The sequence below is a fragment of the Dryobates pubescens genome, chromosome Z (assembly GCF_014839835.1).
Source record: "Dryobates pubescens isolate bDryPub1 chromosome Z, bDryPub1.pri, whole genome shotgun sequence".
Lineage (NCBI taxonomy): Eukaryota > Metazoa > Chordata > Aves > Piciformes > Picidae > Dryobates > Dryobates pubescens.
Window position 1 is genome coordinate 105,825,614 of NC_071657.1, and position 16,503 is coordinate 105,842,116.

The window sequence follows — 16,503 nt, forward strand, 5'->3', positions numbered from 1 at the left end:
GGGCAAGGTAGTGAACGCAGCAGCCAAGGGGGTCACATGCAATGGTGAGGGAAATTCACTCCTGGAACCTGTCACTGACAGCTGACAATTTGTCCCTTGCTTAAAGATTTTGTAAACCAGACTGGCTGTTTGCTCTAACATACATAGCTTTTAGAAACAAGCATTTTAACTAATACCAAGCACACAATTCACAGATGCACAGGCTGTAGCTCACAGGTTGAGCTGCCTGGGCAGTGAACCCCCATCACTTGTGCCGCTTTGCTCTTCGCACTGCCCTGCAGATGTGGCTGCAGAGTACTTGGAAGCAGTCGTCCTGTTGTAAGGCAGCCCACCTTCCCCAGGTTTTTTCCCCTGAAGAACCTCTGACTGCCCTTCACATGATTGTGTGATTTGCCATGTGTCAATATATACATATACATGTGTCTGAACCATGCGATGAGCACATATTTGATCCCTCATGCACCAGCTTGCAGGTGAAGGCTGCTGACAAACTCTGGTGTGCTACTGGACATGCTCCCCAAGGATGACTATCTCTGTCACAACAGAGCAGGCAAGCTTCTCAAGTGTTTATCTGCATTCCTGCTGTGTGCCCTGAGATAAACCTGCTACATGATGGATAGGCCTGCAGTTTGGACTCATCGCATCTACCTAGGCCAAAAACTTGGGAACTGTCTTTTAACTCAAACAATAGCCATCTGGCTTTATTGCATATTACAGTCATTGTGTAAGATAGGGCAAGCAAGAAACATACTGCACAAAGCTTTCTCCTCTTTTTGTTTTCCCTTAAGAAACTCATATATTCCAAAGCATTCAAACATGAAAGTGAATTCTGTGATGGCTGAGGTTTTAGTTGTCACCTTTCAGAAGTACAGGCTGCTGGTTTTGCTCAGTTTTTGTCATGTTGAGTTTTTTAACTCAATGTTAAAAAGGCAGCAGTCAAAAAACCCCACACTCAACAACCACCCCAATCTAGAACACCCCCCAAAAAATACCAATCTAGAACTGACCACACATCATACTTCTAGATGAAGTTATTAAATTTCTAAATCCCACAGGTGTGATCCTGCCTCTGAAGCACTAGAGACCCGGATACGGTATTGAAAATGCTTCAGCTTCCTCTTACCTTCTGATAGAGGAGACAAGATAGGGATGTTCGAATGAGACAGAAGCAGAACATCAACTTTTTCAAAACCCTCTTTTTTCCATAAACTTTTGCTTTGATGGAAACCAGCAGTGGTTGATTTGACAGTGACATTACGGGTCCAAATTGATTAATTTTTAATGTGTTCAGAAAGACAAGTGTTAACACTGCATTGTCAGCAATATCTGCATTTATTATCAGCTTTTGAAAATAATGTTTAACTTACGTAATGCAACTAGGACTAGGTGAAAGCTCTGGTCTTAGAGGGCAATGGCACAGTCCTCACTGCCAACAAACCCACATCTGCCTGACTGGATAATACCATGGAGGCTTCAGCTACCAAAATAATTTGCAGTAAATCCACACATTAAAATAGCTCCTTCAGGTCTCAAAGAAAAGTAAGTTTCATAATTTAACTCATGACAGCAGCAACAAACCATTTACTGTTTCTACACCACTGAAAGGGTCTGACAAGAACCTAAGTTTGGGACCTGTGTATCAATTCTGATGCAGCAATCTTATTAGTATTTATTCCTATATTAAACAGATCAGACTGATGTTTTACACATGTTCAAACATGGCTGTTGGTTTAAGCAGACCTGTCTGCTGTTATTTTAAACTACCAAAAACAATGTCAGCAGTTCAGCCAGCAAACCTGATGTATTCCATGTACCAAGTGGACTGTCAGAGAAGGAAAACAAGTCTCTTATTTTCCATGGTCATTCTCACATTCTTATGTTATGCATGTTTTATTTCAAAAGACTGAAGCACTTCTAAGCCCCATTTTGTACTAGTGCCTCACATTTCCCTTGAGAGATGACGATACATTCTGTGAAACCATATTTCAATCAAGAAATTGGCACACCATCATCCATCTGACCTTATTCATTGTTCTACACATCTCTGAATCCCTGCTCCACACTACAGCCACCACTGGCTGCCACTCCCCTCCCTTCTTGTCCCTGAACAGTGAGCAGGAGGGAGGCACTGATGCTAATTTATGTAAATTTTCCTTTTTCTAGTCCATCAGCAAGACTTCATGCCAGAGACACCTTTTCTGGCAGCAGTACTGTTAAAAGGATGTAATTCATCATGGGTTCCAAACAAATCGGGTGAGGGCTAATAAAAAATGATTTACAGCATTTAAATCCTATCTAGGACAAGCAAAACATCTGATGAAAGACAAAACTAAGTACAGATTTCCAAGCCTTCTGTTCATGATCCGCTTATGGTACTGGCAAAAGCACCTTTTTGTTTTTCTCTGTTTTAGGAAAATGGACAAAAATGCCAATGGCAAATTCTGCTTTGCACAGAATTGTTCTCAGTGCTTAGAATATAGCTCAGATTATGCCTCTATCCAGGCTTGCTCATTTATGGTTAAAGCTCAGATGTCACTGCTCAGTACTATAACACTTTTTCTGAAATGCAGGATGAATTGCAATTAAGTGTTCTTACATATTAAAAAGCCCTTTTTCCTTAAAAAAACCCTTTATTTCCACATTTTCATAAAACATCTTTTGTTGACATTCTGCAAACAATACTATCCAATAAGGTGCTGATTTTTTCCTCCTGCGGAGTAACTTTATACATCTGCAGAGAAAAAGAACAACATAAAAGCTATGTAAGAAATCAAAACCTGATCACACATATTCAAAAACAGATGAAAGATTTCCCCCTCACTTTACTCTTTTTACATTGGAAATTTCTGTCTTGCCATGACTGCAAGACAAAATTAGGACTGAGGAAACAAGCAAATTCTGAAATTGTAATTCATAACGGAGAGCTAAGAAGCTGAATGAGAGCAACAATTTTAGCTCCAGATATTGTATGCTACGATTTCTCCTGTTCATGTCTCCCATCATTACTTTGGTGAATATGATCAAGATAAATTCAGTCACTTGAATTTTGTCAAGTGAAACACACATGCTTCAAGATACCTATCCAGCATATGGTAATCTGTTAAAGGCACACATGCCCTAACACAGCTCCTTAGCAGCTACATCAACACATTTTCATTTTAGCCGCCCATGCTGGGTCTATTTCTGTGCTTAAGATTATGAAACTGTTCAGGACTGAAAATTTATTTTAAACTAAATGAACATTTGCATGAGAAAACAGGAAGCAAAAGTGCCTGAATGGTAGGCAGCAATTTGGCATTTATTTTTACGTTCCAACTTCTTGACAATGTTAAGAATTTGAAGATTTAAAATGTACGACATCAGGGTGTGATGACTAGAACTCTTCTCTCTTTACTATGAGGGTGGAACACTGGAACAGGTTGCCCAGAAAGGTAGTTGAGGCTCTGTCCCTGGAGATATTCAAGCTGAGGCTTGACAAGGGTCTGGGCAACCTGATCTAGTTGAATGCCCCTGCTTACTGCAGAGGGAGCTGGACTATATGACCTTTGGAGGTTCTTTGCAGTGTAAATCATTCTATGACTCCATGAAAATGTAGGAAATAAATAATCAAGGTTCACTTAAAACAAGTTTCCAATTGTGCTAAAGAAATACTGACTTGAAGTAAATCATGTCTATTAGTATTTAAACGGGACAACTAAATCTCTTCTCTATGCCAGTCATGTCTTTTGGCTACATACCTTTTTAACTTTGGCAGTATCTGTCAGCTGGGGGAGTTCATCTAGAGAAACCTGTTGGCCTTCTACCCGAGATGCTATATCTTCCAGATTTACAGACTTTTCTCTGTCCACAACAAGAACAATGAGCACAGCTGTGTCACTGTCTGAAATGCCGAACTTTTTAAATGCATCTGAAATCTAAGAAAAGATAAAAAAAACAAAACCAAAATATTGTGAGTCAGAGTCACTTTCTCACTACATATAAGCAACCTTTTCAGTTACTGGGTCAGATAGCCAAGAATGTAAACTGATGCATGCTTTACACTAATGGAATTCTGTCAAGGTACAAGAGATAATAGCATATTAGTGTTATTAAAAAAACCAGTAACTTCTTATAGTAGCCACGTAAACAGTTAAGTGATTACATATATTTAGTTTGTCTGCTTGGATCTTAGCAACTTTCTCTGGCAAAAAAAAGGCACTTGTTCCTTAAATCTTACATTGTTGTTTGGTGAAAGGCTGAAAATAATTTCTGCATTGAGAGTTCTGGTCTTCATTTTGCCTAACTTGTGTAGATGAACTGCTTTGTTGGCTGCCACAAGAACTTGAAAAGGATCTACAATCTGTAAAACACAATAAAAGTTACACATTAATTCAACGTGCTGGTTTGAACTCTGAAAAAAATCCCAATCACTTACTTGGATAGCCTAAGTCTGCAATCGTGAGCATGAGCAAAACAGTATTCTGCCTGCTGTTTAGCAATTCCTGCTCTTCCAAAACCAATGTGATTATTTCCTGCATGGTGTAATACTTGACATAAAATTGATTCCACTCTCTCAATCAGGTTACTGAAGTCTTTTATTAATGTGATTTTTTTTTTCAAATCCATCAGGAAATTGTAAGATGAGATTACTTTTTCATTCCTGTTCTCTAACTGCTTCTTTGCTAATTTTAACAAGATAAAACCCCAAACAAACAACCAACAACAAAAAAATCCCGCAAAACCCAAAACTCACTACATTCAGAAACTAGTTATGGGTTTAAATAAGAACAAAGGTTCCAAACAGTAGATATTTGACAGCATTACACAATTAGTACTACATTTTACAGATGGAAATAGGTTTAAATAGCTCCACCAAGTAGGATGTCAAGTGAATCAAGATAGCAATTGTTTCGGCCAATCCTGCCAAAGCGATTTGTTCTGCACTTACGAACCTCTGCACTGCACAATACTAATGAAATCAAAGAAGGGACAGAGAAAACAAAGTGCTTGTACAGCGCTGTGACAGTTTTTAGGAGGACTGGTCATTATTCAGAGTGTTTTCACAGAGAAGGATTTACATATTACCTTCAAAACTGTAACACGGTACAAGCAGGAGGGCAAAAGCATTCGCTCACCATTGCAGGGTTTATTAGTGCTCCTTCAATGGATCCTTCCATGGCTTTTTTCCTCAGGGCAGGGGCATTTTTCACGTGGTTAAAGAGGAGGAGCGTCACGGTGCAGTCAGGAAACATCTCCAGCTGATGGGTTAAATCCATCCCCCACCGGATAGGCAGGCCGGCCCCAGACGCGCTCAGCTGCACCAGCCCTGCAGCCTTTGCCACAGAGTAACGATACACAAAGACGCACCCACTCTTGTCTCGCATAAAACACAACTTTAATAACGCACAACCATTCATATATAATTTTCAACGTTTTCTGGAGGGGAAAGCCCATGCGTGTGTGCTCCACGGCTGGCGGCGGGCCGCAGCTCTCGCCAGCCCCTCTCCCCGACCCAGCGCTTTCCTCATCTGCCCGGCAGAGGCTGCGCCGACGCGAGCAGCTGCCCGTCCTCCCAAGCCCAACCCGGCCCGGCCCTGCCGCCGTACCCCCGGACCCTCACCGCCTCTCTGGGAAGCGCCTCCGCTGCGGCCACACGTTGCCAGGCCCCTCCTCCCGCGCGCAGCCCTTCCCGGAAGCCCGGCCCCTTCCCGGCCGGCGCAGTGGCGGTAGCGGCATGGAGGGAGTGGAGGCCTACGGCTTCTGTGCTGCCATGAGTGGCACCTTCCTGCTGTCGTGCCTGCTCTTCGCGGCCATTAACCGCCGCCTGCACGACCCCTATATGGATGAGGTCTTCCACGTGCCCCAGGCGCAGGCCTATTGCCACGGGCGCTTCCTTCAGGTGCTGCGCAGGGCTCGGCCTGGCTCGTGTTTTCCTGACAGGAGGGAGAAGTTTTATAAGCATACCGCGGGAGCTTTGAAAAGGGCGTCATTTGCGGTCGTTGTTGTCCAAAACGCTGGGTCTCTGGGCTCCGCAACTTGCTGGTGGAGTAGCCTGCCGGGCAGGATACAAAGTGTTCACAAATTCCAGTTTATTAACGCTAGAAATTAGCTAAACGTCCCAGCTGAAAAAGAGAAAAAAAAACCCACAAAAAACAAAAGGATGTGGGTGGGGATTGTATGTTTTAGCCCTTCGTGCACTTCTGGTCCCTTTGTGTGGTCGCAGTTCTATAATCCTGTTTCTCTCTCTTCCCAGTGGGACCCCATGATCACCACTCTCCCGGGCCTGTACCTGGTCTCGGTGGGAGTAGTGAAGCCCGCAGCATGGCTCTTTGGGTGGACAGGAAGCGTGGTGTGCTCTGCAGGAATGCTCAGGTTTATTAACCTCCTTTTTACTGCTGGGAACTTCTACTTGCTGTATTTACTTCTGCTCAAGATCCATCAGAAGAATAAGGTACGGCCAGTAAATTAATTTATGCACTCATACAACCTATTTTGATGGCTTAGTGTATGTTTGCTTCACTATATATGTGGGCTGTCCACAGTTTTGTAGAACTGCAAGTATTACTACCAGTTTATCCAAGGAATCACATATCTTTTCTTTGAATTATTTTTAATATCTTTTTCTCTCTCTCATGTTTGTTGCAGTCTTCTAAAAATTTAGTCTTGTGCATAACTGTAGGTAGTCCTGTTTTAAATAAAATTTAAAATTAGTACCATATAGTTTTAGTATCCAAAGGTCTGAATGCTCATCTGGTTGGAATTGCATAAGACTCCACAAAACTTCATCCAATGAATCCTGAATGAAGCCCCATGAGCTGAATTTAAACTAAAACATGTTTTTTAAAATAATCTAGGTTTGATGTCAGTATTTTGAACTGGAGAATTACTCAAGCTGGAAAGAACTGGAGAATGATTGAGATTGGAAAGGGCCTTAGGAGTCCCATCCTCCACTTTAAAGCAGGTTAGCCTGGAGATCAGACAATGCTGCTTAGAGTACGAGCCTGGCAAACTCCAGGGATGGGAAGTGACTGCACAGCTGTTCTAGGCAACCTGCCCCATGCCCAACTGGCTTTATGGTGAAAAAGGTTTTTCTTGTATCCAGTGTGAACCTCTCCATTTATGACTCTTGTCTCTTGTCCTGCCAGCATCTACTGCATTGAGGAGCCTGGCTCCCTTTACCTGTTGACATCCTCTAAGGTATTGGTAGGCTGCAGTTTGGTCTCCCCAAACCATCTATTTTCCAGACTTAATAAGGCCGGCTCACTCAGGGCAGGTGCTTCAGCCCCCAGCTGTCTTGGTGGCTATCTGCCATTGCTCCACTTTACTAGTGCCTTTTTTGTATCAGAGAGCAAAACTGGACATGGTGTTTTAGATGTATCTTAACAAATAGAGTGTTTCCCTTGAACTACTGCTATGCTCTCGTTACTGCAGCCCAGGAGGCTGTCAATGTTCACTAGTGCCAGGGCATGCTGCCAGTTTGTGTTCATTCTGCAAAGACACCCTGGTCCTTTACCACAGACTAGCAGCTCCTCAGCTATTCTGTGCCCATCTGTGTTAAATTTCTTGGTATTTCAGTGCCCCGTTCTTCCAGCCTGTCTAGGTCACTCTGAACCACACCTGTGCTCTGTAGCATATCATGTAATTCCCTTGGGTTTAATGTTACCTGCAGACATACTAAGAGTATGCTTGCTGCCTTCAAGTCATTGATAAAGGTGTTCAGCAGGATATGTCCCAATGTAGATCTGTATGATACTCTTGTTTGCTACACTCCTCTTTGGATGGAGTATGACCAGTTAAACTCTAGCCAGTGTTTACCTAACTGTCCCCCCATCCAGACCATAACAGATCAACATGGATGCAAGAATATTATATGCCTAAAGTGGTGGAGCACCCACCCCTGCAGTAGGTGAATTGTTTCAGTGGCTTGTTCAAAGATTTTCACCTTAGTGAAGTTCTTTGGTTTTGCTTCTAGCCATGAGAACATGTTTTCCTATTCAGTGCTAACTGAAGGATTCCTTTACTATAAAGAAAATTTCTTCATATGTAATTTCTTACAGGAGACTTCCTGTTTAAGGACCTGATAAGACTACACAGAAATGACTCAAATTTATAAATTGTTTCTGCTTTTGGAACACATTTAGTTTTATGCCTGGAGGTGGAAATACAAATGCAAGAAAACAAAAAGATTTCGTGACAGCAGTCGGAGAACTAGAAAACGTAGTTGTATTGTTGGCACTTCTACAACTCAGTGTTTCTTTGTTCCTCTCTTCTGTAAGGTGGTGACTGACTGTTTCAGCCCACACTCCATCATTCAGAAACATCATGGGGCACTTTTTATGTTGGGAATTGCACTGCATCATGTAGTGAGGGGGATAATTGGGAGTTCTTAATTGTGTGATTTCCTACCTACTCTAAAGTTTCTTTTCTAACTCATGAATTATAATGAAGATAAAAGCTGTAGGCAAAGATTAGAACCTTGGAGCTGGGCGCTTTGCGGACTGGCTTCAAAAGAGACAATAGTAGAAGCCTTGAATGATGTCTTCTGGTCTCAGAAATAAACAGAATGTGATGATGAGATTTCAGGGTCATAAAACATTGACTTCTTTTTTTGTTTTACCTATTAGTGCTGCTTTTTTATTCTAGATACGGGAGCAATTATACTCCACAATGACTTTAATACCACAAATGTGTGAACACCTGACATAGGAAAGAAGTTGTTGTGGTTTGTTTTTTTTTTTTTTCCTTACTTTTAATTTGTCTGCAATAATGTTCCATACTTTAATTTGTCTCTTAACATTGCATAGTCTCACGCTCTCTATTTACATAGCAGGAGGTTAACAAAAATATGGCATGCGTTCTCGTTAAGTAATGGAACTAAAAAGCATACAAGATGTTATATTGTGTTAATGGAATTCTCAAGAATGATACTGTATTTGTTGTTTTAATTTATTTTCTTTTTACTGGAGACATTGCTAATGACATCTTTCTGCTTCTTCTCTAGGCTGTGTCTGGTTTCCAGAGAATCTTGTCTACGTTAACTCTTGCAGTGTTTCCCACCCTGTATTTTTTCACATTCCTTTATTATACGGACTCAGGATCGGTATTTTTTACTCTTTTTGCCTATTTAATGTGCCTTTATGGTAACCATAAAACTTCAGCTCTCCTTGGATTTTGTGGTTTCATGTTTCGTCAAACAAATATCGTGTGGGCAGTTTTTTGTGCTGGAAATGTTGTTGCAGAGAAACTAAATGAAGCCTGGAAAACAGAGTTACAGAAAAAGAAAGATGTAACTATTTCTTCCAGGAAAGGATCATTTTCAGATTTGATCAGGGTACTGCAGTTTCTTGTTGCGTATCTCGTATCGCCTAGAAACTTGGTTACATTTACTGCTTTAACTTGGCCATACATTGTATTAGTAGCTGTGTTCATTGGTTTTGTCTTCATCAATGGTGGAATAGTTGTTGGTGACAGAAGTAGCCACGAAGCCTGTTTGCACATTCCTCAGCTATTCTATTTTCTGTCCTTTACTGCTTTTTTTTCATTCCCTCATATATTGACCCCTACTAAAATCAGGAAATTCCTTGTGTCATTGCGAAAGCACCCTGTGCAGTACAGCATAATCGCTGTCATCTCTTTATTCCTAATCTGGAAATTTACCTATGTTCATAAATATTTGCTAGCAGATAACAGACATTATACGTTCTATATCTGGAGAAAAGTCTTCCAAAGACATGAGCTTGTAAAATACTTATTAGTGCCAGCCTATATATTTGCTGGCTGGAGTTTTGTTGATACACTAAAATCAAAATCGACATTCTGGACCTTAGTGTATGTTGTATGTTTATCAGCAGTCACAGTTCCTCAAAAACTGTTAGAATTTCGTTACTTCATTTTGCCATTCTTAATATATAGGCTCAATATTCCTTTTCCATCTCTATATAGACAGCTTCTGGAGCTGGCTTTTTATGTTGTTGTGAATGCAGTAACTTTTCATCTTTTTCTCAACAGAACATTTCAGTGGCCAAATAGTGATGAAATCCAGAGGTTTATGTGGTGACTTCTTTTTTCTACTTTCATACCTTTAGAAAAACTTGGTTCTGTTTCAGGACTGGGCTCTGCAATGAAGTGGTATGTTTGAAATTATGCAAGAACTTCATTCCTCAATTGGAATTGGGGAAGTAAGCTGTTCGCTTATTTCTTGAAACTGAATGTGAGATATGATTTGTTGTAACATGAATATATTGCATATTTTGAGTCTATGAACTCCTGGAAATAACAGGTTCAGTATGAGGGGAATTTTGAGAACACTTTTCTGTAATTTATGTGAAATAAGGGAGATGTGTACAGACCTTTTTCATTATAATAAAATACTGTATGATATACCTTAAATGTACGACAGTTTCACAGTTCAGAAGTTTCTCTTTACAGCAAAGTATTTAAGTGTTCAGTCTTTGTTACCTCTGGGTACATATTTACTCCTTGGATCAGGCCGCTTCCATCTAGGTTTGCCCAGTGGTCGAGGTTCGCACGACTGCTGAAGTAAAATGTTTTCAAAACCTCCTACATCCCACTGAATTTTCATGATTTTTTGATCAATAAATGCTTGTGTTACTTTTACAAACAGAATGTAGGCTCTTAAATCGTTAGAGCACTTTGAAAATTTTATTTCAAACCGGTATTTAGGAAATACAGTGGAAGCTATGTGCATGTACCTTCTTTTGGGGGGAATAAATACTATTGTACAACAAAAGATAAACTGCAGTTGATAATGTGACCTATTAGGGGAGTTATTTATGTATGTGAGACTGAAACACATTGTTACACGATGGAATGCAGTCCAGTGAATGCCCCTTTAAATTACTAGGCTTTTATGTCCTGAGGTTCTGTGTTCACAGATTTTGTACTCAGGTAGGTATTAGTGCACTCCCAAGCTGAAATGAGTCTTTGACTTGTAATCTTAGAGAAGCACTTAATGGCATTACTGAGTTGTTCATGGCATTTCTGAGTTATTCTTTTAAATGTTTTTCATTTATGCATACAAATCTAGGGGAACTAGGGAATATATGTGTTGTTTTACAAAGGTAAAATGGTGTAAGTATATATATTCTACATTTTTTTTCTAAAACTTGTAGTGTGTGACCATCAGAATAAAAGACTAACGATTCCTGTAAGTAAATGACTTTAATTAGAGTCAGCAATATTTCATCATGTAAACTGTTAAGTAGTTTTATAAATACTTCACATGCTTTGTAGCATCTTCTAGCTCTTTCTTGTTCTGCAATGAAAATACTGCAGCCAAATCTATGCAAGCCTACCATATTACTGCCTCTCCAGTCACTCTGAAATGGAATTGTTTCTCAAAAGGTCAGTACTGTGGAGTTACTTACTCACACTGGTACTGTTGTGTTGCTTGGTTTTTTTCGCAGTATGCAGATCATTTTCTCTTGGCTCTGATCCCTTCCCTATGCTAACACACACTGCAAAGAGTGTGGTTAACTGAGATTCTCCTATCCAATGTGTTTGATATCTTTAAAGCCACTCTTCAATGAGTAGGTTTATTTGTATTGGATTTAGGATGTTAGCCAGGTCACTGTTTGCTTCTTGGCTTATTGCCACTATGGTAATTTGTTGATAATGTGTATACCATAGGGAAAGCTATCTTCAGTTACTGCTTTTTTGCTTTATCAAGCTGGTGGTACAAGAGAAACCCAAATGAGTTGTTTTCCAAGAATCCATCATGGTTCTTGCAGAGACGAGGATGCTGTCTTGTGTTTTAGTGTGACAGATTTGGGGGGCAGAGGGGAGTCATGCATGCCTTTGGCTTACAAATTTGGTTTTGTATGCCATGCTAGTAAAAATGTAAACAAGGCTAAATCCCATATGAGTGATCTAACACAACTTCATTTGTGTCCTCAAATTTTAATAGTGAACAAGTGGAAATGGTAACATGAAGGGATGGAGCTGTGTCTGGAATTCTGATTTATTTTCTGGCTTTATGTCAGGGAACAAGTGTTCATTTGCTTGACAAGATGCAAAATTCCAGTGCTTATAGTACTCCAGAGGTGTTTTGTCTTGTCCAGCATGTCTATTGATAGTAGTATGTGAATGCTTTTGATTATCAACATTATTTTATGCTTCCTACTTACTCTTAACAGAGGTTGCAGCTGTGGATCAAGTGAAAAGAACTGAATTTACATATATACAATTGACAACACTAAAGGCTTGGGGCAGAGTAAGTGGAAAGCTGCTCAGTAGAAAAAGGCTGAGCGGTGCTCGTTGACAGCTGTCTGAACAGGAGCCAGCAATGAGCACAGCCAGCCAAGAAGGCCAACAATATCCTGCCCTGTATCAGGAATAGTGTGGCCAGCAGATGTAGGGGAGTGATCATGCCCCTATACTCAGCACTGATAAGGATGCACCTTGAATACTGTATTCAGTTTTTGGACCCTCACTACAAGACAGACTGAAGTGCTTGAGCATGTCCAGAGAAGAGCAGCAAAGCTGATGAGGGGGTCTAGAGCACAAGTCTTTGAAGGAGTGAGCTGGTATTGTTTAGTTTTGGGGAGACTGAAGGGAGGCCTTACTGCTCTCTACAAATACCTGAAAGGAGGTTGTAGCTAGGTGGGTGTTGGTCTCTTCTCCCTGGTATCTAATAATAGAACAAGAAGTTCAGATTGCACCAGCAGAGGTTTAGATTGGATGTTAGGAAACATTTCTTTACTGAAGGAGTCATCAAACTTTCTAGGGAGGCGGTGCAGTCCCCATCCCTGGACTTGTTAAAAAAAAAAAATGTGGACATGTGGGACATGGTTTAATGGCCACAATGGTGTTAGGTCAATGGACTTGGTCTTAGAGGCCTTTTTCAACCAAAACAATTACATGATTCTATGAAAGCAAGAAGTCTCCCAAAATCTAGAACACAAAGCACCAGAAAAATTGCCCACAGGGAGATGTGTGTGAACTGTTGTTTTTTTCTTAAGCACTATTATAAAATGCCATGATATTTGATAATGGGATTGATCAGTATGCTTACGTATTTTAATATGAGAGTACAATTGTTACCACCGTATTTTGCTAATTTAAAAGCAAACTGAGTTGATACAAGTTTAAATCAAAGAGGAAAGACAGTGAATTACTAAAAAACAAAAGGAGAATTTATTTTTAGAGTAAAGCTATGTTTTCACTTTTGCTGATGAACCACATGGAGTTGTCAGGTAATATTCAATGTTAGCCTGATTCAGTCTCAGAAATCAAGATGGTTACAATCATGTTACAATTAGTCACAAAGCAAGTCTCCAGATTCCATCAACATCTCTTAGAAACTGTGACAAGTGCCAGTAGCTTTGCTTATATGTAAGAATTCGTTAAATATATTTTATAATCTCGGAGCAAGTGTATTTTAAAAATCTTCATTAACATTTTGCTTCTGATATATTTCTGTTGTAACTTAATATCTGTTTGTCTTAAAGACATGCAGAAAAGCCTGTGTTTATCCTGGTTTGTTGTCAAGGTCTTCTGGTTTCTATAGATCCATAAATGCTTATTGCTAGGTCAATTCCTCAGCAGGTGTCGTTTGGCAATGAAATTACTTGCAATGGCACTAAAATTGTAATTTATTGTAATTCTATTATTTAGCACTCCATTTAGGAAAAACATCACACCAATCTGTTGGAATGTCCAAGTTGAAAACAAAAGTAGCATAGGTAACATAATTACTGTTTAAAAGACTCAGGTTCAGTTTTTCTCAGACTGAAAATGGTGGATTTTCCTAACTGTCAGAAAAATAAAACTAGAGAGCTGAATAACCACAGTATAGCTGAATTGGTTTAAATTGGGAAAAAAACAACCTAATTGAACACATTTTTTTTTAAATTTTGAGTAAAAGTAGATGGTTTGTTAGATGGAGGAAGTTTGTTTGATAGTCCTATATGCTGTGTACTGCTTTTTCTTTCATTCAATAACAATTGCCTGTTCTAGTCCTTTTAAGTTCTTTGGCAGCATGCGTTCAAAATCAGCATGGATTTTACACTAGAAGTAATATGTGCATGCAGATTATTTTTGAACTGTTACTTTTCGTGTGAGTAGATGAATCCGATGGATTGCTTCCGTTAAAATGACTGTAGGAAAACGTATTCTGTAGTCTCTAGGGTCAGAAAGTATGATTTTTATTCTGTAATGTAGGTCTAATTAATTTTGGCTGTGTTGTCACAAGGTGGCAGTCTTGCATCATCTTGATGAGGTGACCAAGTGCTTAATGTGATGCGGCTTGAAGTCCGAAGGACAATGAGTTAGCACGACTATTTCTAGAATTAGGAAACTTCGAGTTCTGTCGTGTTTCATTGCTTGTTTTAGTAACTGGTTTAGCTAAAGTATTCTTGTATGTAATTTTAATATATATTGTATGTTAAGTTTCAAAAGAAGAGTAAATTTTGCTAATCTTCAAAATGTCTTACTTTGATATTTAGGGTATTTGTGGAATTTTCACATCTAGTCTGAGAGATCAAAATGAAACATGAAATCTTATTGCTGAGATAATGCCATTACTTTAAACAGTGTAGCTGCTTATAAAGTTAGCAAACTCACTTCTGGTTTGTTACTAAATTTTGTAACATTCTTGTTTTCGTCACATACTCATTTTATTCCTTGCTCTGTAAAAAAAAAAAAGAGGGCAAAATAGTTATACTTTTGAGACTGACACATGGTGATTTTCTGAAATGTCACTGTTTTTAATTGGATACACATAAGAAATGTAAATGCTCAGGTGTGTTAGCCCTCTAGTAGCTGACATAGTACATTTTAAATGCATTATCTCATTTATGTGTAATGAAAAAGCATAAAGCCAGAGTCTGGGAAAATTACTGCTTCAGGTTATCTCAAATACTTCATGTTCGTGGTGGTGACAACAGTCTGTGTGGAGTGATCAACAAACTAGAGGGAAGGGATGCCAAGCTGAGGGACCTTGACAGGATAGAGGCCCATGCAAACCTCATGTAGTTCAGCAAGGCCAAGTGCAAGGACTTGTACATGGGTCATGGCTGCCCCAAGTATAAATACAGGCTGGGTGTAGAAAGGATTGATGGTAGCCCTGTGGAGAAGGGCTTGGGGGTATTGATGGATAAAAACCTGAATATGAGCCAGCAATGTGTGCTCATGGGCTGGAAAACCAGTTTCATCCATGAGACAGAAATGCTAACCTAGCTAGCAATGTGTAGCCAAAATGCCCTTAATTTGTGAATTTTTGTGCTTAATCATGGAATATCCTGGACCTCATCCAGTTCCTTCAGCTTCAGGCATAGCTGGGATATGAGGAGCAGGAAGCAAGAAGATTTGTACAGGTAATTGCCATTTCAGTGCTGCTGTAGCTGGGAGTATGCAGTATTACCAGGAGCGGGAATGAGTGAGTGCTTTTAGTGCACCACTAGCAGTGCACTGTGGCTTCCTGAAGTACGTGGTGATATGGGAGAGCTGTTCGGCATGCATTAGTGGAAATGACTTCTCTGGCTGCAAGGAGAAGCTGCTTATTGCTGTAGCTGGACTGATCACTGAGAATGATCCTGCTGGAACTTGGGAGAAAATTGATTTATTGAAAGATGTTTTGGTGCGAATCTGTTCTTACTGTGTTCAAGTAATGTGAGCTTATTTGAATTCTAACTGTAAGTCAATAAAAGGGAAGTGGTTGCTTTCATTTTAAAATTGTTAGTTGACTAGATACTCTATTATTTTATAAAGCAAAAATTGTTATATCTTAAAAATTAAACCAATTCTAAACCAGTGTCTTCCCACATGCTTTATATCCTGGTTTTAAATAGATGTAAATGAATGTCTCATGCATTTGAATCAAATTGGTATGAACTCATATTAATAGTAGCAGTGTGTGCCCTTTTAAAGCTGTCCTTAGCTACCTTCATATCTTCCCTGTTGAGATTAGATTTCCACATTTTCATATCAACTCTTCTAAAAGTATTGACATAGAAATAATTTGATGACTATACAGTGCAAAAGGAATGGTTATGGTGATTATTGCTGACAAGAGTCTCTAATTTTAGGGCACTGCTTCAGACCTGCAAGTTAAATACATGTAAATCATGCTCCATTTTCCTGCATTTCCATCAAATCTCAGACAAAGCATTACAAAGCATTGCCTGGCTGAATTGAAATTTAAATTGCAAGCTTCAAGAGAATAAGGGAGACGCAGTCAGGAATATCACCAATTTCAGAGATAACGCTTCACCCTCTGGGTCAGCACTGAGCAAATGCCACATTATTAGAGGGCAGGAGCAAGCACATCATAACTATAGTCCTGGAGAACAGCAGCATGGGTGTTTTATACCTAATGTTTTCTTTACTGCATATAGGATCCCTTACTCGCTGCTCAGTGTGCTTCTGTGCCGGTATAGCACTGTATACTTATTATTACTGAGAGGATAATTTGGTATTAATAGTTCACTGAGCTAGTTGTGAGACTTCACGTGCCAGATATCTTGTCAAAACTACCTTCAATTGTGATCTGCTTTCTAGAGCACA

The 16,503-nt window shown here is 39.7% G+C and overlaps 2 protein-coding genes across 3 annotated transcripts; one reads left to right on the plus strand and one right to left on the minus strand.

Annotated features, from left to right (window-relative positions):
• Positions 1–2,085: 2,085 nt before the first annotated feature.
• On the minus strand, positions 2,086–5,683 carry TPRKB (TP53RK binding protein). 2 transcript variants are annotated; one of them, XM_054178534.1, is made up of 5 exons: positions 5,600–5,683; positions 5,115–5,312; positions 4,217–4,339; positions 3,738–3,914; positions 2,086–2,731 (listed from the first exon to the last, which is right to left on the minus strand). In XM_054178534.1, the coding sequence occupies exons 2-5, from the start codon at positions 5,253–5,255 to the stop codon at positions 2,645–2,647; spliced, it is 528 nt and encodes a 175-aa protein (XP_054034509.1). In that variant the 5' UTR covers positions 5,256–5,312; positions 5,600–5,683; the 3' UTR covers positions 2,086–2,644. The 2 variants fall into 2 exon arrangements, with proteins under 2 accessions (XP_054034509.1, XP_009908490.2); XM_009910188.2 differs by lacking the exon at positions 5,600–5,683 and having other exon boundaries at positions 5,115–5,542.
• Positions 5,613–10,320, plus strand: ALG10 (ALG10 alpha-1,2-glucosyltransferase). The gene is made up of 3 exons (XM_009910187.2): positions 5,613–5,878; positions 6,233–6,430; positions 8,981–10,320. The coding sequence occupies exons 1-3, from the start codon at positions 5,714–5,716 to the stop codon at positions 10,034–10,036; spliced, it is 1,419 nt and encodes a 472-aa protein (XP_009908489.2). The 5' UTR covers positions 5,613–5,713; the 3' UTR covers positions 10,037–10,320.
• The last annotated feature ends 6,183 nt before the right edge of the window (positions 10,321–16,503 follow it).